The 24,893-nt window shown below is 41.4% G+C and overlaps 1 protein-coding gene across 2 annotated transcripts in view; it reads right to left on the bottom strand.

The window, feature by feature from the left end:
• The window catches only part of CFAP91 (cilia and flagella associated protein 91), a 31,600-nt gene extending 7,451 nt beyond the window's left edge, over nucleotides 1–24,149 (bottom strand). Inside the window, exons 1-13 of one of the 2 annotated variants that reach the window (XM_074808795.1) lie at nucleotides 24,045–24,149; nucleotides 23,196–23,272; nucleotides 20,858–21,015; nucleotides 18,026–18,109; nucleotides 16,695–16,751; nucleotides 15,615–15,796; nucleotides 14,751–14,928; nucleotides 14,271–14,428; nucleotides 13,829–14,011; nucleotides 13,573–13,715; nucleotides 7,404–7,520; nucleotides 4,259–4,330; nucleotides 2,577–2,723 (exon numbers count right to left, since the gene is read on the bottom strand). In XM_074808795.1, the coding sequence (XP_074664896.1) occupies nucleotides 2,577–2,723; nucleotides 4,259–4,330; nucleotides 7,404–7,520; nucleotides 13,573–13,715; nucleotides 13,829–14,011; nucleotides 14,271–14,428; nucleotides 14,751–14,928; nucleotides 15,615–15,796; nucleotides 16,695–16,751; nucleotides 18,026–18,109; nucleotides 20,858–20,991 (1,455 nt within the window). In that variant the 5' untranslated portion in view covers nucleotides 20,992–21,015; nucleotides 23,196–23,272; nucleotides 24,045–24,149. Of the gene's footprint in view, nucleotides 1–2,576; nucleotides 2,724–4,258; nucleotides 4,331–7,403; nucleotides 7,521–13,572; nucleotides 13,716–13,828; nucleotides 14,012–14,270; nucleotides 14,429–14,750; nucleotides 14,929–15,614; nucleotides 15,797–16,694; nucleotides 16,752–18,025; nucleotides 18,110–20,857; nucleotides 21,016–23,195; nucleotides 23,273–23,923 lie in introns of both variants that reach the window. The other variant, XM_074808803.1, reaches the window with a different exon arrangement.
• Between the last annotated feature and the right edge of the window lie 744 nt (nucleotides 24,150–24,893).

Genomic DNA, 24,893 nt, shown 5'->3' with positions numbered 1-24,893 from the left:
GCAAATGAAGATTCTTTCTAGCATTTGGAAATTAAACCCTCAATCTTTGCAAGCAGGAAGCTTGAGTAAAGATTTAGGAAACCGCAACTGTGAGTACATCCACATTTCTATCCTCTTCTAAAGATACAAAATGTTTGTTACAGTTCCAAGCCACCTCAGTGAAATGGAATGTCTTTCTTTGGTTGGACATTCTTGATGTGACCAAAGTGATTCAACTTGCTGAGATAATGCAGCAACCATGAGTCCCTACAGTTTTAGGTAATGAGTTACTACCTAAACTTGTACAAGTTACTAACTGCTAACAAATTCAAATCGACAGGAATTCTACTGAGTTTCTAGAAGTGCAGACAAGACCTCAAAATTCCAGGTAATGGAAAATCAGAAAGTCTGTGACAGAGCTGAGACTAGATTCCAGGTGTTCAGTGTTCCTGTGCCATTCACTTCTCGTTCCAAGCACATCATCTTTTATGGGCTGGGTACGTGGGATTGCACTTCGGAAAGGGACAAGATCTATGGTAAGTTCATTATCTCCAGTATGTACTATGAAGCCCCAGTCCTTGGCAGGAGGGGATGTCTGGAACTGGCTGGGATTTGGTGTTTCTGTTGGAATAAACAGGCAATAACAGAGTAGACCTGAATGTAAAACTCAAACTGGAGCTGAAATATCCCAGACAAGTAGTAGTATATCAGCTTTCTTAGACTGCTGTGCCATTTGCTCATGCAGTGTTTCAAAGAAAGTGGGATTGTCAGTGTGGCACACATCTAGAAGTGACAGTGCTTAGCCCATGCATGTTTACAATGGAGCATGGCAATGCAGTAGCCCCACAGCAGGGGATAACATTCAACTACAGTGGTGCTTCCTCTTTAGTCCTCCAGGTGCTGTCTCTAAAATTGATGTGAAATGGAGGAAAATAACCCAGGAACACTCTTGTCTTAGACTTTTGTTAGATATGAGGTTGGAAATTTTCAACCCCTCATCTTTGACCATTTTATCTGGAGTTTCTGTCCTCTTTCTGCACGAAGCATTTCTTGAAAATTGCTACCTCTTATACTGGAAAGGTCAAAAACCTGAAAAAAACTGTAACCACCAAAAACTATAGAATTGTGAAGTCATCAGTGACTTTCTAAAATAGCCACACACATGGAAAACTCCTGCACGTGCATTCCAGAGAGTTTTAAAAGTTCAAAATACTTGAAGACCTGAGCCTTGGACTGTGTGCCCTCAGAGACACAGTAAAAAAAATGCAAGAGTAGAGGAGGTAGATACCAGCAGAGGGGGATAGTGGCTCTCCCAAAAGGAAATTGTGAGATCAGAGGTCAGCATCTTTACCATTTTCTCTCTCTCCTTCTCTACGAATTCCATTATGGTGTCTGAGCTGCTCTCTCCTTCACTCTCACCTGGGCTTCCAGAGGAGAAGGAGCATTTCAAGTTCCTAATGCCTAAGGCTTTTATTTTTCTCTTAATTCCCCAACAGAAAAATTCCATATTCCTGCATTCCACACCTGGGCTCCCTGTGTATGAGGGAGCATCTGGAAATGATAAATAGTAAAACAGTCACTCAGTTCAATTTTTACTGAGAGCTGAGGGTAAATTTTGTTGCTGCCCACCCAGCAGGAAGCAGTGGTCTGGTTTCATCTCCACCAGGCCAGCTGGCCAGTGGATGCTGTTATCATAATCTGGAACCTGCAGAATTGTCTCACAGCTGGTCACTGAAAAAACAGGAGAGTAGCAAAAACTACAGGAAAACCTGCAGGAATGTGGGAGATACTGTATAGCTGAGATGCAGTGAAGTCTGGATAAATTTTTTTTATAATCCATTTCAGACCAGCATCTACCATTTGATTCACTTTGCTCTGGAAGGTTGTGGTCCTGCAAGGAAATAGGATGGGAATTTGCATCCCCAGCTCTCACTACATCCTTGGCAGAGGATGGGGCCCAAAACTGCTCTGCTCTCTGGAACAGTGGCAAGTACTACGATGTGACACCATTGCTAAGGTCCTGGGAGTCTCGAGCCCAGCAAGGCTTACAAAGTAAGTCTGCTTTGGCTTCTTTTGTGATGTTTTATGCCTGAGGAGGAGCCTGAGAGGGTGCCAAGCTAGAAAAGGAACGGGGAAATGACAGAGCAGTAACACACATTCAATAAAACATCTGACAGATGCGAGTGACAATCACGTATTGTAATGCCAGGTCACAGCACCAGTCAAGTGGATTGAAATGTGGGAAAACTGAGGTTCATCTGACAGTGCAGTTTGTTCAAAGCCCTGTAAATATAAATAAGCACTCTGTCTGCAAACAAAGCAAGTGCAGCCTGGGTAGCAGCTGTGGTCAGGGCGCCTCAGTCTGCTTCTGACATTCCCCAGAGCCCCCACAGCAGTGAGAGTGCAATTTTAGCCCCTCAAGCATTCAATGCTTGGCCTGTGCTAGGAGACCGTTTTTGTTACTTGGGGTGCCTTCTGTGCTGTGGATAACAGAAAACATAAAGAAATTAAATACGAGTGCGTTGGTGGCACTGCAAGCACAGAGTGCCCGATAAGGACAGTGTTGTGAATCAGCATTCCCATCAATACAGGCAAACCTTGTGCATTTGCAAGTCATGCTGTTGCTGTAGAGCCTGTGTCATTTGCTCCTTTGCCTTCAAAAGCAGCTGCCCATCCTCCTGGAGTGCGTGAGTGGTGCGCAGCTCCTGGATCAGTTCCAGCCGCTTCTCCTTCCCTTCAAACATCTTTAAAATAAAGTTAAACAACCAAGTATATTAAATGGAGAATATAGATCAATATGTTTTGCCAGCAGAGCACAGCCTTTTTCCCCAGGTTGCAAGGTCAGCTGTTTCCAAGACCTAGTTCTCTGTAAGGAATTTGTGCCCGCATTTAGGCAAACACTACAGCTGTCAGGTAAATCTTGTCTAAACCCTCCTGCATAGAAGATGAAAGTTGAGACTTCTGCTGTGGAGTATAGACAATCCCTTGCTACTTTATTATAATTTTTTTTTTTTTTTTCATTCTGCTTGGCTTTGCCCAGAACTCAAACCACTGGAATGCAGAACAGCAGCACCAATGTCAAGTGAAAAGGGCAGTAGCCTTCTGCATATCCTGTTATATCAGCCTCAATGTCAAAGCTTCCCAGTGTGAGCATTGCTCCTTTTCCTCAGTCCAGGGTTATATGTCTCCTGTTTCAACATCTACAGTTCTCTGACCTTCGTTTTGAGGGAGTCCAGCAACAGCTCAAAGCAATAAATTAATAGGGAAGTTGTTGAAACTGCTGCTGTCCCTGTTATGGGGTTATGTGGCCCAGCCCTTTCTTGACTCTGTCTTATTTTCATTCCCCTTCTCTTCCAGCAGGACTTCCAACAGCAACAAAAGATCACATCATTCTCCAACTGAGTCATGTATTTCTGATCCAGTAGCAGCTGGAAGGAGATTCCTAAAATGATGGGACATTTCAGGATGTGAAAGTCAACAGTCTTGCAATAGCATCAAACATCCTTCTCACAGATCACCACAGAATGGGAGAAGAATTGGGAAGTCTATATTCCCCCTCAAGCCACTTCCACAGTATTGCATTGATTGCCAAAGCTCGGGTCATATCCCCACGTGGGAACACTTCACAAACGTTAAATAAATAGTGCAAGAGAGAATATCAATTATATTCTCAGCCAGCATGAAAACAAACCTTCTGGACTGGTCTGATCAAAAGTGATAGACTTGCTCAATATAAAGCCCATGAGGCATGGCTACTCAATTTTTACCTAGACCTGCTTCTGCTCCACTGAAAGCAGAATGATGGGTCCTGCACTTGCTGGAAATCATGGTGGTATGCTTCAGTTGCTCCTCATCTAAGGTTCAGCTCACCATCACAGGAAACTGGAAAGATGATATGAAATACAAGCTGCCCTGCTGGGATGTGGGAGGTTTCTTGTGCCTGGGATCTTGGCATAATCAAGGCAAAATGTACTCATGGTCCAGATCTAGACTAGAATTTGCCATTTGAGTAATTCCGCTATGAAGCATCTAATTAAACAGCTGAGTGTAGGGAATGGCAGGAACAGGGAGACACTCACAGACATGTGTGGGAACCTAGAATTTCCTGTAAGAAATCTGGGCTGGAGAGCAAAGCCTTGAAGGACTCCAGATAACATACAAGAGGATATGCTGCAGAAGCCTCATTACCCTTGATTACTGCTGTGGAAGAAAGATTGCAAACACACTTTCAATCATTCCCACCATCATTCTGAAGAGAGACGTAAATGAAGAGACACACCATGTTCTGAATAGCCCTGCCTCGGAGTAACTTCTGCAGACAGATCACTGCCAGTTCTCTTTCCTCTTCCTCCTGCCGAAACACAAGAAATATCCACACAATAATTATTTCTTTGGAGGCTGAGATTTCTATAGATTATCCACCTAATTATCAAAAAGTCTAACTCATATCCAGCTTTTTCTCAGTTATTTCTGAATACCCTTCTTCTAATTTCTAGGGAAAGGTGAGTCATAATAATACGTACTTCCATGTTTTACATGGGGAGATGGGGGAGAAAGGCTGTATAATTAGATTCTATTTGAGATTTTAGAGGGTCTTTAGAGATGAGTACCTAATGATAAGGAGATGTTGATGGAGAAAATTACTGTATGCACTAGAAGTACTATTTGTAGCTTGACTGAATCTGAGTTTGCAAAATGAGCATCAGCTACATTAATTTAACAGGTCAAGGCACTAAGGGGATGGAATTATTATTGAAGGAGGTGCAAGAGAGCTGTTAACCAGAAATAAAGGGATTAAATTAAAAGGGAACACATACAATTTTTCTTTTGATATTTATCCCAGTGGTGACCTTTATCAGAGTAACTCAGTGAATTTAAGACTCAGAAGGTGATAGTTTGGAAGTAAAATTAATTACATTACATTGTGATTTGTCTCTTTGAGAACTTTACTGGCCTAGCATTGTGTGACTGATACCAATCTGGAAGAATGATGGAGCATAGTGGGAAAAGGGAACATGACCATAGGAGGGGAAAAAACAAAAGGCTTATTTTAAATAGAGGAAGAACAGCTGGCAGCATTTTTCTTGCTGTGGGGTATTCTAGTCGGGAGTTGACAGTAGCAGAAGGAAGAAGCCCATTGGGTGCCTGGGAAAGATAAAAAGAAGTCTAAAAATTGCAAGGAATTTTTTTTAATAAAGAGCCTATGAGGTCTGTGTTGAAATGTGGTATTTTAGAAGTGCCGGAAAAACAGGGAAGAGCGTGGGATGAGAGAAGTGGTGTGGGCTTAAATCTTAGTATCTGTTTTTTCTTAGGTGTTGAAGATTAAGTTTTCCAAATGCAAAAGGAAGCATTTTTGCCTTTCCACACCACCACCCAGGAGGAGCGAAGCAGAACTAGCCAAAGGACTGCCTTATAATTTGGTATGTTCTTTTTCTCTGGAAAGAAGGGATGAATTTCCAGCCCAGTTAGAGAGCTAAACTGTACCACATCACCTGGCTACAGTGTGAAAGCCCTTCAGGACAGAATTTTGGAAATGGAGATGGCACTTATACTGGACAGGTAAGCCAAACTGCTTAGTTTGATTTAAACTAAGATTTGGTTTAAATTTTTGTGAGATGCATTTTTCTGTACTTCTGTTGTTCAGTGCTGCAAATGATGCCTTAGCAAGGGTAATCATCATCTTCTCCATCTGCCTGCTACAGACCAGCAGGTAAGAATGAGGGGAGATGGAAAGCCTATCGTGCCCTGCAGGAAAAGAAAAAAAAAGGAATTAAGGATATGGAAGGATCTAGGAGCAGGCTGAAAACTAGAGGGGACTGGGAGAAAGTGATAAACCATCGAAGGAATTCAGAGGTGCTCTGTGAACTTGTTGTGGCTAGTAAGTGCGTAAGAAATGACTGGGGGAGGCCTGCAGTAGTGCCTCCATTCTCTTCACTTTCTTTTATATCCCTTGTGGTCCATGTCACCCGCCTGTCACTCTGGCACACTTTCCTTTTGAGATCCTCAACTGCAGCGGGAAGAGGCTGGTGCATTTAGCAGTTGGTACTCGTATGTGTGTATGGCAGGAAGAGAAGCATTAACAACAGAGGAGAGCCTTGCTTTCAGTGCTCCTCACAGCCAGCTGGTAGGAGAAACCTCACTTGGATTCTGTAAGGCAGGAGATGTTAGTGCTGCTCTTCAGTGCCTGAAGTGGCCCGATTTTACAGCTTCACTGGAGAGCTCTACTCTTTTATGTGTTCGCACATAAAGATACTTGAAAATAAACCAAATGTTGACAGAATTCATTTAGGTGGAATTATATTGTATTGGAACTCTTTAAAAAAACCTATAATCTGTAAACACTGTTGTCAAGAATGACAACAACTGGGGGATAAATCTTTCTGATTTCTTTCCATGTTACCCAGAAGTACTTAAAAATCTGCTAAACTGGTAAATCTACCACTGCAATACAATATCTAATACCTAGAGTTAGTAAAGCTGGGGAAAGCTCTTCCCAAGGAGACATTCTTGTTTCAGTCATCTTAAAATAGACTGTATAAAATGTAGCACATCATACTGCACAAAGGAAGACAGCATGGATGATCTAATAAGGCTTCCTCTCTCTCACTTTCACGATTGTGTGAGTCTCTTAAATTCACAAGTTTAAATGGCAATTGTGCCTGATTCTTACTACATCATCAAAATGGTGTTAATAAGCAGACAAAGCAATCCATTGGGGCAACCACCTCTTAAGTATGTTACTTTAAGAAAGGAAAAGAAGTTGCAGCTCCCCTAAAAACTTGTTTTTTCCTACAGCTTATCACATCCCCTATGACACATCATTACTGCTATTTCAATCTCTGCAGAAGAATCATCTGTGAACTGGGGCATGCTCATCAAAGGCTGCATCCTGCATGATGACAAGAGCTTCGCTCCAGCAAATTAATGAAGTGCATGCTCAGTGCTAAGCACTCAAAGTCTCACTGACTTCAATGGGACTCAACTTAATTGCTCTGCTGGATTACAATAGTGTTGTCAGATCAGAAGGTTGGAAGACACTGAATAATAATAATAGTAATAGTAGTAATAATAATAATAACAACAACAACAACAATAATAATAATAATAATAATAATAATAATCTGCCTTTTTGTTCCCCAAGAACAAGGGAATAACATGTCTACTTATTTATTTATTAAATAGAATTTAGTGAAGGATTTGGCCAACAAATATTGTAAAACATTGTCAATTCTTCAGCTGCTAGTATCTTTATAGAATAAAGAGAGACTAAGAGAGTCTTAAGAAATAGTGATGGCTATTTCTAGCATGAATACACACAAAAAAGATAAAGCTTACTTCTTTCCTTCTCTGGGCATCCCTTTCACAACCGTGTAGGAAACAATCAGGGATCAACAGAAAAAATGTGCTAAAACCAGCCCACTTACAATTGATGGTTTTTCCAGGATTGGAGTGGGTGGCCGCGGAACAGGCCTTTCTACTTTTTCAAGGAAATGGAGGGGCTTCTTTGGCTCCTTGACTTTATTCTTCTTCTCCAGTAGTGCCTAGAACAGACACACAATTTAATCAGAACAGGGCTAGATAGAACAACACAACAAGGCCAGTCCTCTAGATGCTGACTGTTGCTGATCACACTGATTACAGGGAGCTGAAAGTGTTTTGCACTTTGCAGGCTTGTGGCTTCTATTTCTTGCTGCACATCAACTGAAAAACTGAATATGGTCAGTCGATGAGGCTGTTGTTTGGTCAGAAGATACTGATGTGAACTTCAAAATCATACATAAGTAGGAAGTGAGAGTTATTTTTGCTATATTTACAAGTAAGTCATCAGCAATTGCATAGGGTGAGTCACCTAAAATTAGTCTAAAATTGGTATGAACTTAATCTCTAACATTATACATTCTTAAATAAAAGCATACTTCAGATTTATTTTTTCATTTTAAAATAGGAATCTCATTGAACCAGTCAAACGCTGACCCGTATGCAAGCAGAGGCAGTTGTGTGTATTACTTTCCTTATGCAATGACAGAAACAGTATTTTCCTATAAGATAGAGGTAGGATTCTTTCAAAACATGAAAACTGGGTAGGAATATCACAATTTAATTACAGCTTATATATCACTACAGAAAGGTTACAATTCTTTGCCTAACTATAGGTATAACGCTTTTTACTGCGGGTTAGAAATGTTATGTGGTCAGGAGGTTTTATGAGGGGGTCACTTGAGGAGTGTATTGTCACTGTTCTGTGGCCCTTCCTCAGTGAAATGTCTTTGTATGATACGCTGTTACTGCGCAGGGTTGAACCAAATGACCCAGGACCCCTTTCTTGCAAAATATGTTTTGAAACGCTTCTCCACTCATCTGCAACTGCCCAGTGGCACCTGCAGCAACTGTACAAGTGGACTAAGGGCAAAAAGGAAACTAACTTGCCTGAGAACTTCCTTCTACCAAGAAAATCCACAAGCCCATTAAGAGTGGGGTTTAACTTGCTTGCAGCTGTTTGGTGGCAGATGCCAAACCTTGTCAGCCAAAGCAGGCTAGGAGTGGAAATGCCACCACGGCCTCAACTTTTTCAAGATATTTTCAAACTGTTTGGAGAGCCGGAGTCCTGCCAACTTCCCATCACAGTTACTTAGTACAAGATATTCAGATAATCATTTCCAACTGCATTTCCAATGCTTGCCTGCTGTAGGACATCACACTTTGGCTCACAAAGGAAAGGGAAGAGAGTATGTACATTTAAAGCTCCTTCAAAATTATAATCCTACTACTGTATGGGTTGGATCTGTAATCTTTATTACTGAAAGAACAGACATATTCCAGCAAGGAAAAGTGTGCCTTTTTTTTTTCTCACTCTCTGTCTTTCAAATGTTCAAATACAGTATTTCCCTAGGGAGGGAAAACAGAGAAAAACTTAAGAAAAAAAATCCCATGTTGAATTTCTCTCTCCAGTAACAGGAAATTGATGGCACCTGCACAGAATTTAATTGTAAAATTAATGAAGTTTTGAAACTCCAGTGGTCATTGTACAAAACTTTTCTTGCATATTGGATCTGACCTTTCAGGACAGGATAATTAATTGCTCCAGAAAAGGAGAGAGTTTCTAGGTGGAGGGGATAAAATGCTTTATTACCGAAAACTTCTGAAATGGACCATGTTAATAACACAAGAATCAGAGTCTATAAACTGCTTATAAAGCCATGTGAAATGGTTATAGCTCCAAAATATTGAGAGATTTTCTGAACTGTTTCTTGTATTTGATGACCTTAGAGATCTCTGGCATGAAGATTATAACAGTGCTTTCTATGATTTATAAGGTGTTTTGCATGACAGGGGGAGAAAGTGAAAGAAAAAAGCTGCTGTAATTGTGATACTTTTGAAAACAATGGGTCCAATGTTTATTAGTACAATGTTGCATTCATAAGATTTTTTCTAATAAAACCTTAGCCTCCAAAAATATTTCTTGCTAACCAGAATAACAAAATACAACCAGAATAATAACTTTTAAAGACAGAAAAATCTATGAGCACTTCTGACAAGAGGGAATTCTTATTAATGTGGATTTGAGAAATACTGCAGTTCTCAGAAGTGGTTTTATTGTCTTCATGTCAGCATAGTCTAGTGCCAGCTTTGCTATCTTTACTAAGTCAAAAATGCTTACCATTTGCTTTCTCTCATCTGAGGTTTTATGTTATTTTAAGACTTTAATGTAAGACAAGAAAAAGAAAATATCACTTTTTGCATTAACTGGTTCTGCCTAACTTAACAAGTTACCATTTTTCGAAATAGGGATGCCAGGCCCCAAGAATCACTGTAAAATACTTTCTTTAAAAAGTGCTAAATTTCTGAACAATATGCTTCAAATGTTACTGCCTACATATCACACTCTAATTTTTCTGAGGTAGACTACGTTACTTTTTTCAGGTAGTAGATTCAGAGTCATGGTATAATCTGGTTGGATTTGGCAGGGAAGTACCACCCAATTCATCTCCTTTTCATTTTCCTGGCAAACGCAGCAAATTGTACCCATGCTTTTGGCCATACACTTTAGCTTCTCTGACGGCTTCTGATAGAAGCAGAACTCTTGACAGGACAGTGGCCTGAGAAACAACTCTTCGTTCAAATAAATCATTCTTTAGATTCCTTATCTTCTCTGTGATCCTCTCCTTTTCACAAGCCACTAGGTGTATTTTATTTTCACATACAGCAGAGACTATACAGTCATGTTTCTTTCTCTTCCTTTTAGCCCACGAATGAGGAAGGTTTGGTCATCAAGGATGGGCTGACTATCTACTTTGCAATGCAGCATGGCCGCTGCATCTTGGCTGATTAAGACCGACATAATAGCTCTTAGAGCTTGTCTGAGCATGAGCCAACTAACACTGTGTTGGAGATCTGTTCTTGATGAAATAACTGCTTGAACAGGTTTTCCTGCGCTTTGAAGTTGGCAGAGATTTTCTCCAGAGACATTGTTGGCCCCTCTGCTTCTCCACCTCCTTCCAGCAACCGGATAAAGGAAAACAGACATGATGAGAATTGCACTTAATGCTCAGGTGAGAGGTTCTTTGTTCTGACATCATCTTGATCCAGCACTTTGAAACTACCTGACACTTCACCCCTCTTGAGTCACCAGAGCATAGAGAGTCAGCCTAAAGTCACGCACTGTTCTGCACTGGGATTTCTTCTAGCAGCTCCTCCATTCCTTGGTGTATTTGGTTACCCAGTTGCATTTCTTTCCTACAGTAATTAGGTGTATCAGTATGTTATCTCCTTAATGCCTTGGATTTTCACACAAGGCTGTCTATATAATGGCTCACTTACATTCCTTAAAGCATGGTCATCTGCACTGGCTAGGAACTAGCTTTCCTTGTCCTTTTACAGATCTCGTGTAAGATACAGATCACTGTTTTTACCCTAAGTCCTGGGTGACTCCTGTTTCTGTCATGTTCTCTTGTTTTAGAGAATTATTCAAAGGATGCTGAGTGTACATAATACTCCCGCAAAAGGTTTCAGGATGCTCCTCAAAAAATCTAAAATCACTTCTTTTTGGCATAGTTTCAAGTATGGGAGAAGCTGTTCTTATTCTCAAGAGGACACAGATCCTTTTTGTAGTTCCTTGGATAGTTGCTTGTCCCTTCTTACAAGCTTTAAGCTTAGGAAAACCCTCAATATGGCAAACCAAGAGGAACATAATAAGGAGGACTAGTCCATCTTGCCACTTGTTCGGCAGAGAAGGAAGCCTTGGAAACTTCCTTTATTAAAATTGATTACTTCTGAGGCTAAAATCTGGCATTCCTCTTCTATTTGCCACCTCCTTCCACAGATTATCCAGGGAAAATGGAAGAAATTCATTCTAGAGCTAGATCACTGTGAGTACTCTGAATTTTCTAGAGTTCTGCTTTATTTCTAGGATTATTTAAGTGTGCTAGGACAGCACTAAGAAGAGGCTTTTGAAAACTGCTCTAGCTGCTCAGCTATGGAAATAAGGCAAAGCAACACACTGCCCTTCTGAGATGATCCCTAATTGCCTGCTTTAAACCTCTTTCATACTGTGGGTGATAGAGGTTGTTGGCAGGACCGAGACTGCTTATGCCAAGTGGTCAGACAGCTGTCCTCTCAAGTGCTAAATACTGTTAGCTCAAGCACTCTGCACCCTCTACTCATCTTGACAGCTCCAGTAGCTTATGAGGTGGACCTGTCGGAGAGACCCTGCTACGCCAGAACATGCTATAGCCACCAGACATAAGAAGCAAAAGCCTCTGATGGGAGAAGTGACCACTAACAGCACCACAGAGCTCAAGTGCTAATTAGGGCAGTAATTTCTTATCACTCTGAACAGAAAGTTTGTTTAAATCAAACGATGGCTGAGGCAGTCTGGGTGCTTCACAGTGTCAGTACCTTCTGCTTGTCTGGATCAGCCAGGCTGGTGTCTACTTCTGTATATCTAAAAGCAGCAGTTACATTTTGCATAGTGGATTTATCATCTTTGCCTGCAAAGGAAATGCTTTGTGATTTTAAAAGAATATACATTTTGCCTTCTTGTGATGGGGAAATGAGTATTAGTTATGTTAGCCCTTTGGTTGGTATAAAATGTAGACCAAGTGATCTACGCTGATTTAAGAAAGAAAATATGAACAATTGTCTGCTTTCCATCTCCTTTCGGCCACCAATTTTTCTTTGAAGAGACATTATTGTGTGACCAACCATCATTAGGGCATACTTCTCCATGACTACAGTTTAGACATGCCACTGTATTCTTTCAAACCATGAGAAGTATTTTGAACAAGCAGAATACAATTGTTGTAATTGGAATTCAGCTCTGAAAGCTTGGGCTAATGTTCTGCTCCCTATGAAAACTGTGTTATGATCCAGATTATACATAGTCACTACTTGAATTTTATGCAAAAAGCACTCAAACTCAAACCCCTTCAATACTATTGTGTCTTCTCTAAAACTGTAGTGGATCAATGTCCTTAGTTCTTGAACGCTTCCTGTAGCACTCAAGATTTTCTTTGAAAATTTTCCCTCTGGATAATAAACAGATGCAACGTTTCATCTTTTACAAAAATACAGTGGAATTTAAATTTGAGATGACTGACTTTTCAGAACAAGATTTCAATTTAAAATTCATTAGTAGAAAGTTACTGTCTTTGTTGAGAGTATTATTAAATTACACTAAAACAAGAAAGTTATACACATAGTTTCCAATTATGAAATATTTCTTCACTAAATAAAGCATAGGTGAAAGATGCCAAGCTTTACGAATGAAATTCAGTATTTTTCAGTGACACAGCAGTCAGCCAAGAATACGCCTGATTTTAAAAAGAGGTAACCCTCAACAGCATCACAAGAAGCGTACTTAAAAGTACATGTAATTTGCAAATATTGTGGTTGTAGATGCAAATGAGGCACTTCTTTCCTCAGTGGTTAATTGCATATATGGACACCTCATCTGCATGAACAGTTGTGATAAATTAAGATATGCAAAACACTATTAGCACATTTGGAAATCAGATGCTGTTGTTAGGGAACAACAGTGATGTGCATCCACCGTTCTGATCCAATTTTATCAGCAGGGTCACTCTAATCATGCTTTGCTGCAGGTGTTTTTACAATATGTACTTAAAACATACATTTTTTTTTAAAATGTACAGAATTTTTATAACATGAATCCAGATTAATTATTAGTAGTTTGACAGCGTAACCAGTACGCTTGCCACTTGTGCATTATAAAAGCAAGGGAGAAATGAGAATGAGCAAATGGCAGGAGGGAATTTCTAACTGACCTAATATGTTCCAATCCAAATACCTGATCTGTAGGAAGACAGAAGCAGCTATGCTTGTTTTCTGTAGGGTTGGAGCAGAAGCACAGATATTAGGGAGAGAGAGTACTGACAGACTGAGTTCCAGAGCACCACTGGACATGCCTACAACAGTCTGAGTGTTTGATCCACTCTGTCCTTGAAGTTGTCTTACAAAAAATACGAATTTATCACAAGAAATTGGGAGAAAGCTTACACACGCATCTTCCCAATTGGTTTTCTGAGCAGTTCAAATCTAAGAGGAACTGACGTGCTGCTGGATGCAGCTCCATACCTGGTGAATTTGTGCCAGCTCCACCTCTAGCTTTGCTGATCTTTTAATAAACCCAGTCTTAGTGGTAGTGTACTTAGGTTTTGGAGCTTCAATCTTGACCTGGGTGACAGAATCTGGGAGAGATGCTTCCAGTTCACACAGTCCTAAGAAATACAAACAGTGATTAAATAATGGAGTGGTGGGGAGACAAATTTGAGTTTTGTTAATATGTTAAGTAAGTATCTCATACAAACTTAAGTCTTCCAAAATGCCTTACCTGCAAAGGTGTTAAGATACAAGTTTTTTACCACATAGCGTTCAGAATGGTTGTCTGGGAAATAACCAACTCTAGACAAAGGAGCATATGTTTGTGATGCATAGTCCATATACTCTTTGATGATATCTCGTCTCTGCAGCTTCCCCATCACATTATTCCCCTTAGCTATCAGTTTCCTGAGCCCTGAAAAGGAAATACAAATGCAAGAAGGTTCTTCATACAAATAGTTCTAACAAAAGCCCCATCTTTGGAAATTTATGAAAGCTTTTGCTGGTTAATATAAAACATGACCTGTTTGACCAGAACAAATGCTGGCCACGCATATCTATATTGTGGATACAACCTGTTTCATCTTGAATAAAAACTGCAACCTTGTGAAAACAGAAATGGCTTGTCTGAAAACTAAGTCTCATACTACTCTCTCCCTGGTTGTCAAACTTACTCAGTGCACAGTCATGCTGAATCTTTTTAATTTTCTCTTCTTTAACCTTCTGATGATTTTGCCAGTGGTCATCCAAGCGCTTGGCATCCAGCTTATTCTGATTCTCCTCACGCCTCCGCAGCAGTTTCTTTAAGACTTCCAGTCGAACCTCCTGCAACCTGAAAGGAAAGAAAAGCCCAGGTATGACCTACTGTACTCTGCAGTGTTCTTTGCAATGCTGTCATCATCAAATCCTACACACCAACTGTCTACTTTACACGTAGTTCATACTGCATGTCTCATATTTAATCTTTCATTTTAAAAAGTGAGTTTACCACTGGTGAAAAGTATTGGGGTAGCAGTCTCTTATATTAAATTTAGCAAAAATATCCCTTCCCAAACTCAGGGGATTTTCACAGCAATAAAAGGCTTGTACCCCTTCTGTTCCTTCTCTATTCCGCCAATAATTAAAATAAATAAAGAGTATAATTGAACTCCTACTTTTCTATTTCCTGTTCTCTAAAGGCCCACTCCTTCCTCTCCATATCTTCCATCATTTTCCTCCTCTTTGTGATTTGTGAGGCATTGTCCATGGCTGGAAGAGTTGCTTCCCATGCACGTTTCTCCCGGGCACGTTCAATCATCTCCACCTCGACTAGTCCCGCTGGTAACCCCCGACCTTACAGGGACAAGAAGAAGTAGCTGTTTAGGAGAATGGAGAATCCAGCAAATAACCATCACCAATAAAGTATTAGAGGGCTGGATGGGCACAAGCCCATGTGTTAAACACAAGCAGAGTTGTCAATAGCCAGAAGTAAATACTTCTAGGGCCAGTAAAATTCTGCAGTATGAGGAATGGTAGGACTTGCAGTTGCTACAGCTTAGTTGAGATTAACACTAGCACTTCTTCTGCAGGCTGCAAAAGGAGGAAAAACTTTTCCAAGAAGACACTTTCTGAGAATGTGCACTTTCTTTGGCACGTCCAGTGTCTATCACTATTGCGGGTGCAACACTGGGGGATGAGGATCACAGGTATATTCTGGGGCAGCAGTGTTCATACAGTTTTTTTACTGATGTCTAACTCAGAACAGCTGAAGAACAGTAGGTAAATAGAACAACTGCTCCTAGTTTGTATTTGTAAAACATATGACCTTTTTATATTGAATGATCTCAAAACTCTTTATGAAATCCCCCAGAACAGCACTATTAAGGAGGAAAATATCATACCTATTTTAGAAATAGATAATGTGCCCCAAAGGGGCTGCCAAAGCTGGTAACAGACTTGAAACCTGACATTGAAAAAAAAAAGAACCTCCTGCTAAAGAGGCGACGATTATTATCATTTATCTTGATTTCACAACTCACCCCAAGTGAGTGTAGCAAGTGTCAGAAGTTCAGGGACTGAGCCACTGGGAACTATGTATTCAGGGGAATAGGGATCTGTCTGGGCTTCTCCATCCCTGTAATCTGTCTGTGTGCCCAAAGTTCGTAATTTGGGACCAAAGACTTTGCTGTCTCTTGTAGCTGAATGGACACAGGGCTCTGTCCTAAAAAGAGATGCAAGATGGAGGAACATTTGTCACATTCATTAAAAAGAAACCAAAAACCAGAAACACACCACTAAGTCAAAGGTAGGCTGTCCAAATGTGGTTTATCTTAACATTGCTCCCATTGATGTTAACTCCATTATCTTTAGTAAAAGCAGACTGAGGCTACACTCAGTCCTCTGAAACCTTCCTCTTTAGGTAGACAATCCAGAAATCTTCTGGTTTCAGCTCTCAGGTTATTACATGCAAATCTTCCCGATGTATCCATTCTAAAGCATTGCTGTTAATGGGCACAAAAAGTAGCTAGTGGTTTAGCGTAAAATGGAGGACTGCTTCAATTTAGCTTACAAGTTTGTCTTTCCAGCAACTCCAGAACAAAAATTAAATTCTGATGTAAGCATGTACAACTTCTATTGACTCTACTAGGAAATGAATCTTCTTATGTCCCCTTGAAATGTGATCCCCACTGAAAACCACAGTAGACTACTTCAAAGATGCTTTAAACCATTGAACAGTAGTGCAACTATGACAGAGATTGGAATAAAATATCAGAAGATCTTCCAACAATATTGCTGTATTGGAGAATCTTCTTTGCATCAGTATCTCTTCTAGCATTCAGAGATTATCGGCTTTCTGTTTCAGGTCTCATCATCATAACACACTTGAGGCACATGTCCTTTACCCACAAAGCACTACTTATATACCGCAAGCAAAGTCAGAAACAGTAAGTCACCTGTTTTCTCAGGAATTCTCAATGGTGAATAAACCCTTAGCTCTTAAGAAGTTTTTCCTGTTGACGCATTATGAAAAATATTGGCCACCTGCTAAACAGTTTCCCATTTTTTTCTGGGGAGATGTGACCCATTACAACAGTAATGTTCCAGAACTCACTACTTACTTTTCCATTGTGTAAGCAATATTTAGCGGAAGCGGCTTATTAGAAGGGATGAGGGGTCTGAAAAGAGAGAATGCAGATGTAAGACAACAACCATGAGTGTAAAAGATCATTATGGTTTAGAAAAACTGCAGTCCACTAATTTCGGTGGAGTTACACTGATTTTCCACAACTCAGGTTCTGTAGTTGAACGTTTAAGACTTGTGCCTGAATATTAAATAATTATTTCATAGCTAAGGAGTAACAGAGAAAGTTTCACCAGTAGGACTGTTATTCTTCTGTCGAAGCAGAACGCGGATTGCAAAACAAGACAATAATTAAAAGTAGTTCATTTTGAGTGTGCTCACAACATTTTGTGTATGTTTCACTCATTTACTTTTTTCACTTTGAGCTTTTGAGAGGTTTTTTTTAAATAACTTTTTGAAATCCTGAAATTAATTCCTACAATCAGCTGGTAAGGTGTTTTGAACCTACCTAATTTGATTGTTTCCTTTTTTGCAGTATTTTATGAAGTATCTTGAAAGTGATATGGGCTCAATAACATATTAATAATTCCTTCTTAGGCATTCTTATGGTTTGTGTATTTCAGTTCTCTATCAATTTCCCTTCGTGTTTGAGAGACTTCAAAGCTTAATTTCAAATTGTGGAAGATAATATAATCTTTGTCCTTTTTTTGTTGTTGCTAAAGGAGCCATAAAGAGCTCCAATTTATTAAACTTGGCAATTTTTTAATATTTAAAGTGGACATACTGGCCAACAGCTGCTGACTATAATAGTGAATGTAATTCAAAGTATACGTGACTAAGCTGAGAACATTTGTACACTAGCTGTTGGTTGAGATCTTGAGTCCATTGCTGACCTGCAGTGTCATTCTGGAAGGAGCAGAGCGGTCCTGCAGCAGAGGATATTGATGAAAAGTTAGTCAAGGATTCCCTTTGCTCCCTTTCTGCTCCTGGCAGAAACTGGGAGTTAAAAGGTTCCTTCTTAAGAAGGCACCTTTCCAGGAGTCTGGAGAACCACAATGGCTTTGTGAGCATCTTCTTCCTTTGTGTAGGAGGATCTACAGCCCAACGCTTTCTACAAATAATTATTAATTACAGAATGCCTGGGACATTTGCTTACATGGTAACTCATTACCTGAACATTCCGGCATAGCGTGAATTTAAAAAGAGCTTGTGATTTAAGATTTGGTTACTATTTAGCTTCTCCATAGCAGTGATCAAAGAACTGACAGAAAAGATGGAAAAAATAAGGCTCTGGCATTTATTTAGGTGCTCTTTAAACTGCACAAAAGCAAGCTTCTGAACTCTGTTTCAAATCAGTTCATTCCTTACCGTGCAAAATATTTGTAGCGATTCCTTCCGCTAACTTCAGGATCTTCATACACAATTTGAGGTATCTGAAGAGAAGATTGAGTTCTAAAGCCAAAATACAGGATATCATTTAAGAAGTACATTCAGAACGGTTCTGATCTTTTTTTTTATGCCCTTTTTTTTTTTTTTTTAATCTCTCTCTCTACTTCTCTGGTTGCACAAACATGCACAACAGAAATTCCACAAAATCCCCATACTTATACAAGCAATTATATTTTGCTTTTTTCATGCTTTATATATATATAGCAAAACAGTTTGACACTTCATGTGTGTTTCCCACTATGTGTGGGCAAGAAATGATTATTTGCTGCCTTTAATAAAACTTCCTTATGTGCTTGTCGTGAAAAGGATTGGCCACTTGTAAATGCTTGACCTTATCAACTAAACTACTTTTATTGGGAGTGGGGGGAGCAAGCTTACTTCCTTAAGAGTGAAAAACTTTCTGTAACAGAAAATATGTGTAAAGGAGTAGAATGAACAAAGGGGAAGACTACCACTGCAAAAGTAGCTGAAGAGACTTTGAGCAAATGTGAAAAATTTTAGAATCAGCAATTTCAATTTGAATTCTCCAATAAAGGAGAAAAATCAGGATAACCATGTGAATGTTTCAAATACTATGCTGGAACAAGCCTATCTTTTGCAAGAACAGTCTTTCTTAATTTTTTTCCCCATGTTGAATTTAAAGTAGGCAGATTGTTTAATTTTTTCACTATAACATCTTGGAGGGTTTTCTTTATTTTAAAGCTTTGGAAGACCATGAGGTAGACCTCGTTAAGGCAATCAGTGAGAGAACGGATAGAATTGAGTCCTTTGAAAGCTACGCATCAGGATTGCTATTCCATTTCACAACCACTTTATACTCCAGTGTTGTTACTCTTCTCAACCTGCAAGGTGGTTAAAGACAAGAAACAGAAGTTCTTTTTTTTTTTTTTAAAAAAAAAGCCCATCTCATGTCATTAAGGTTTCCTTGAGCTACATATATGGCAAGTCCTGAAGGTCATGTTTTTCATAAGACTGTTTTTGGCAACTTGTAAAAATCTTGACCTCAGATGTATGGGACTGTGGGTGCTGGAGTGGTTGCTGCTGCCTAATTTTAAATAAAGACATACAATTAACAATACATAACATTGCTCGACAGCTGGGATCAAAAGAGAGGATTGCATGCTGAGATCAGTTGTCTTCAAAGACCTCATCTAAGCCCTGTGAGCTGCGCTGTGGAACTCGAGGAGCCACGGTATGGCTACCCACTACAAGCAAGGCCTATAGAGAGATGCTTCATTAACCTCCTGTGACATACAATTTACTGCCAAGGTAAGTTTAAAGTCATCTCTTCACAGTGCTTTCAGTCGTATCACATAACAAAAGAGAGGGGAATGTTTTGAGATGCAGTGCGGTAACCTGAGATACTTGCTCAGCACTAATGAACCTATTATTGTGAAGTTGTGTTTGTAATTCAAATGAGTTAATTGAGCTGATGGCTAGTTCCACTAGCTGACTCTTTACATATCAGACTGTTGCTCCATCCAGATGGATTTGTGTTTCATTCAGCACAGGTGGGCACTTATTCTTATGATCTAACTTTATTAGCATAAGCTGTTCATCCTATTATGGTATAGTTATAGGCACAATGGGAACCCAGTAAAATAGCCCCTTTTATTCCACAGATCCTGCCTTTTGCATGTCCTTGACTTCTATTTGCTGACTTTGCTGAAATAAATGAGCATTTATTCCTGGTAACCTTGCAGAGGCAATGCAACTACTGAGAATACAGCTGGGAAATAATCTATCTTCGGTATCAGCAACACTGTCAATCAGCGCAGGTTGAAACAGAGGGGATGTATTTCTCATTTTTTGTTAATTGCAAGACATTTTGCAAATACATGTTGTTGAAATGTAAATCAATTTTAAAGCAGTGCAGGTGTCAACTAAGTTCTTGTTACAGAATAACAGGCAAAATACAAGAAGCCACTGAGGTTTTCATGTGCTGGGGACAGTCTGAAATGCTGAAAATAACAATAAGAAAAAAGAAAGGCTCCAAAATTCTTATTTTATTATGGAAATGAGAAGAATATGCTTTCAAAACTGAGCAAAACCAGCTATATCACCCTTAAACATCTTTGATTGTTGTCTGACATGTGGTACAACTGTTACCAGCAACCCCAGAGCACGCATCATCTGAAAAGCCCATGGTCTAAAGTTAGCTTGTTAATGCAGCAAAAACCTCTGAAAACAACTACCTAGGCTGATGCCTGCAGTCTTGAATACAGCTACAAAAGGACGCCAAATAACGCATGGTGTGGCAAAACACAGAAATGTTTTTTAAATATTTGCTGAATCAGAAGCCTCAATTTTAATGCCAGGAGAAAGTTCAATGAAGAAACCCCTGCGCTAAAAATGCGGTGCCCTAGTTCAGGCCCCATACGCCCCTGAATGAGCAGGAAAAGCAATCTAACCAGCTGCAACTGCACGGGACTAAAAGGAAACAGCTCCCGCTGAAGTAACACACGAGTCGCTGAAGTCTTCATAACTTATCTGATCTGTAAGAGATTGAAATAACTCTCTTCTCTTTCCCAGCAACCGCTGCAAAGCAGATAGCACGGAGATGAAGGAATGTGCAACATCCACCCTGTCAGAAACAGATGGGCAACCATACTCCACAACAGCTGCAATCTCTTAATTTCAAGGGAAATATAAGTAGGAGCAAATTGCAGTCATCTCCCCTTCAGTGTGCATGGGTTTCTGTTGGTTTTGTTTGTATGTTTGTTTTAAATTATCCAACCATAGAACACTTACGAAGCAAGCTGCTGAAGAGCCTCCAGGCGCTGCTGAGCCCTCCCTCTCCATCTTTGGTCAATAAATGGAGGCACTGGATCTTTGCCTTCCAAGCAGAGACCGTAGCCCGGGAAATGGATCAAGCTACTAAACATACTTCTGAATATTGGTGCCTTTACCTAATGTTTGTGTGGACACAAGGAAAAGAGGTGAAATTTAGAGGAGGAGAAATTTGGAGGAGAAATTTAGATGAGAAATTTAGCAATTTCAAACAGCATTAAAGAGATTAGAATTTCAGCTTGCTGTGATTTACAGGACCGCACATTTGAGATGGGGAAAGAAGGCAGCATACGTATGCTAATGATGTCAGCTGGTTAGATGCTACTTCTCAAGATGTGGAGCATACCAGACTAGCAGCAGATGCACAGATATGTCTTCTGGCTGTTTTCCAGTGTCTAAACTTATACTTAAAATCGAAGGGTCTAACAGTTCGTTACATAAAGCAGTTAGTGTGCAGTAACTGTGAATGTGCAGTAATGTGAACTGCTAGCACATTACCCCATGTAACTCCCTCCTATTTCGTGTGCTCTAGAAATGAAGTAACATATTCCACTTACAGAGTAAAGTTACATTATTTTCTACTGTAACAGTTTTAGCATGTGTTAAAAATATCTCCACAGGAGTTGGCACACAAAAATGATCACATTAAAAATCCACACCCTTCCTTCTAAGCACTAATTTCCCTGGGTAGATATGCCTTAAATCTCTAAATTTATGGCTGCCAATAAATCTTTGGAATTGTGACTCAAGTATAAGTGATGTAGCTATATTGGCTTGAGCTGCTGTAAAGCCTGAAATCAGATTTGAATTGTGAATGGCCCCTTTCATTTCAGCGGGTGCTAACTCAGATGCATATAGGGTAGTGGTGACATTTCAAGTACACTAACTCACCAGAGTGTAAGAGAGTGTCAGATGATGAAGATGTAGGCACCCTACTATGAGTAGCTGTTCGCTGTGCATGAGACTGCATTTTTGTTTCATTTCTCTTCAAAGGGAATTTGACTTTTGAGAGTTTGGAAAACCCTATAAACTAATATTATCACAACTCCTGTCCACCCCATTTTGTGATACTACAGATTGAGAATTCAAAGTTGTATTGTTATGAATTGCACACTTGCTGATTCATATGCTTAAAACATGTTTTATGCAAGTCAGAGTCTGTCACCATCCCCATCCGTGCCATTACACCTGTGATGTGACATTAGTGACAGCACGCCTGCTTACGTTGTCTGGCCTGAACTGTTAACACAGCCATATTGTTGCAAGGATCTCGGTGATGACAGACAATGCTTCCAGCTCCATGTCTCTCTACAGAGAGGCAGACAAACACGCCTTTTTTTTTTTTTTTTCCATGTAGATAGAAGAAAGAATCTGAAATAATGGGGTAGGAGACATGCAGAAACATTCTTCAAAAAAATATTTCCTGATTCCATTACTGGAAAGCTGCTCAGGGATTTTCTCCTTGCTGTACAGCAATGGATTTTCAGAATATCTGCCTCGCAGGCTCAGTCAAGTGCATGGCTTCAGGAGGACTCTTTGTTTAAAATCCAATTCATTGTGCAGTTGTACCAAGTCTGCTTTCCTTTGGTAAATATCTACCTACATGCAGCCTGTCTCGCCATCAACCACTGCTGTCTAAAAGTGTGACTGCAACTCCCACAGCCGTGCCCTAGCTGGTTTTAAACTAGCTAGGGTGAATACTGATAGCAGGGGAGCAAATGCAGTAGAGAGCTAAGCATGGGCTAACTAGCTATGGGCTTAGCTAGGAAGTTAAACTGTGCTAACCTAGTATGAAGAATCAGGATGGGTTCTGCAATCTTTACAGGCTGCTTAGCTGTTGCTACCTTGTTCATTTTAAACTGCCAAGTATGCTACCTTGAGCTGTAGTGTAAGTGTATCCCAAGGTAAGTGAGGAGGCGCCGTGTGGAATAACATATTTTGACAGCTCTGCTTGAACAACAGCCCAAGAGCTGTCCAGATCTTTGATTAGATTTTAATAACATATACAAGCTATTGTTAACAGCATTTGGAGATATTCTATTAAAAATACTGACACACAATTTAGGAAATTACTTAGGACATGAAACTGGGCATTTCTAGGCTGCTGCTACAGAGTCACCCTAGGCCAGCAATCATGGTTACTCCCTGTCTTAAGTCTTGTTTTAGATAAAACCACTTCCTTTGCTTTGTATTTTGCTGTTTTAAGGGAGCAGCTTAGAACTGAGAGTTTCTACCCCTGTGTATGCATACACACAGAAATATAAGGTGCACATGTGAGCTATCTTTGGCCAACACCTACCGCTTTATCACCAATAAGCTGAACATGGACATTTGACTTTGAGTGGTCCTTCTCACTTGACAGTGTGTACAGAGGGTCTGAAAGATAAGTTACATATTTGAGGAATCAGCATGAATCGTCAGGCTCCACTTTTTAAAAGTCTGTTTGTAAGAGAGTATAAAACTGAGATACATGTCTCCATATCAAAGAAATTCCACCATCACAGAAACGAGCCTCAGAGCTGAAATACTATGGTTCTGTGGGACATGCACACGACTGAAGAAAAATCTACTTTCTTTGGAAGCACTGCCAACTTAAACTGAAAATGAAGACATGAAACAGAAAAAGCAAGCACGGTGCAATGGTAATCAGTGGAAATATCATACTGTACATGACGCTTCCCTCTGGGATATAGAGCTAGTGCTGGCTTTCCCCCAGCTCGCAAATGCTTCATAGTCGCGGGCCTCTCCTCGCTCCTGATAACTTCGCTAGTGCTGCCAACCGAACGCTTTACCACGCTTGTGGCTCTGCCCCGCTCCGGGACACCCATCTTCCCGGCTCCAAACCTGCTTCCCCTGCCTAGCCCGCTGCCGGTCGCTCGGTGACAGTCCCTCGGTCACCTCCGGCCCTGCACGGCAGCCGGCCCGCACCGGAGGCCCGGCGGAAGGCCCGGCGAGAGGTGAGAGGCCCGGCGAGAGGCCTGCTCGGGCAGCCCAACCGCTTCACAACCCGCACCCGCCCGCTCCTACCTCCCCGCCCCGGGCCCGGCCGGCCCCACAGGACGCGGAGCGTGTCGGGCCTGGCCGCACCGGTCCCCCCGCCCCGGGGGCTGCCAGGGAGGACGCTGCCCCTCCCGGCCGGGCCCGGTACCGTGGGGGCAGTCGAAGGTCCGGCCGAGGAGCCGTGCGGCCGCCCCCGAGCAGCGGGGCCCGCACCGCGCCGGTCACCGTGCGGCTCCCGCCGCCTCCGGCTGCCGTTCCCATGGCGACCGCCGGCGGGCGGGGCCGGGAAACACCACGCCCCCTACGGCGGGACGTTAGCGCGCCCCCCTTTTCCCTGGGGGCGACGGCGGCGGCGGCTTCTCGGGCCTTTCCCCGGGGACAGGCCGGGCCTTGCTGCCGCCGTTTCCTCCAAATCCCCTGTGGCCAGGGCCGGCCCCTCCTCGCGGGCCCAGCTTCCCGGAGAGCCCTGTGGGGCGGCGAGGCCGGCCCGCCTCCATTTTGTGCCGCCGCAGGCGGGGCGGGCGGGGAGCCACCGGGGCCGCGGGCCTTGCAGCGCTCCCCACCGCCGCCTCTGGGGCAGCCCCGGGGCCGGCGTCGCTCCCTTCCCCGCTGGTGGCGGCTCTCTCCCAAGGGCGTAGGGTGGCTTGTCTGTGGTCCGAGGAGGGCAGGGAATGATGGACTGGGGGGGGGGCAGGGCCTGTGGAGTTTTGCTTTTCAACAGCTCTTGCTCAAGTTGTTTTATGTGATGCTCTCCGGTTCCCCTGGGCCCTCACTTAGTGCTTAAGAAAACTGCTTTAGCAATTACAGCTGGGGGCTGGATTCAAGCCTGGATATTCTTATTCCTGGCTTTGCTTGTTACCGCTTAGGCCTTCTGCTGCCATAAAGCAGTGAAAATAGGCTTGGTGTCTATTGCCCGGAGGGGCTGTGGGTATTCTGGCATTTGTAAAGCATCTGGAGAGACCCACACAAAGCATTGCAAATAAACGTTATGCTTTGA

This window comes from Strix aluco, chromosome 2, assembly GCF_031877795.1.
Source record: "Strix aluco isolate bStrAlu1 chromosome 2, bStrAlu1.hap1, whole genome shotgun sequence".
NCBI lineage: Eukaryota > Metazoa > Chordata > Aves > Strigiformes > Strigidae > Strix > Strix aluco.
Note: the sequence above shows the minus strand (reverse complement) of the source record. Positions and strands in the feature narration are given on the sequence as shown.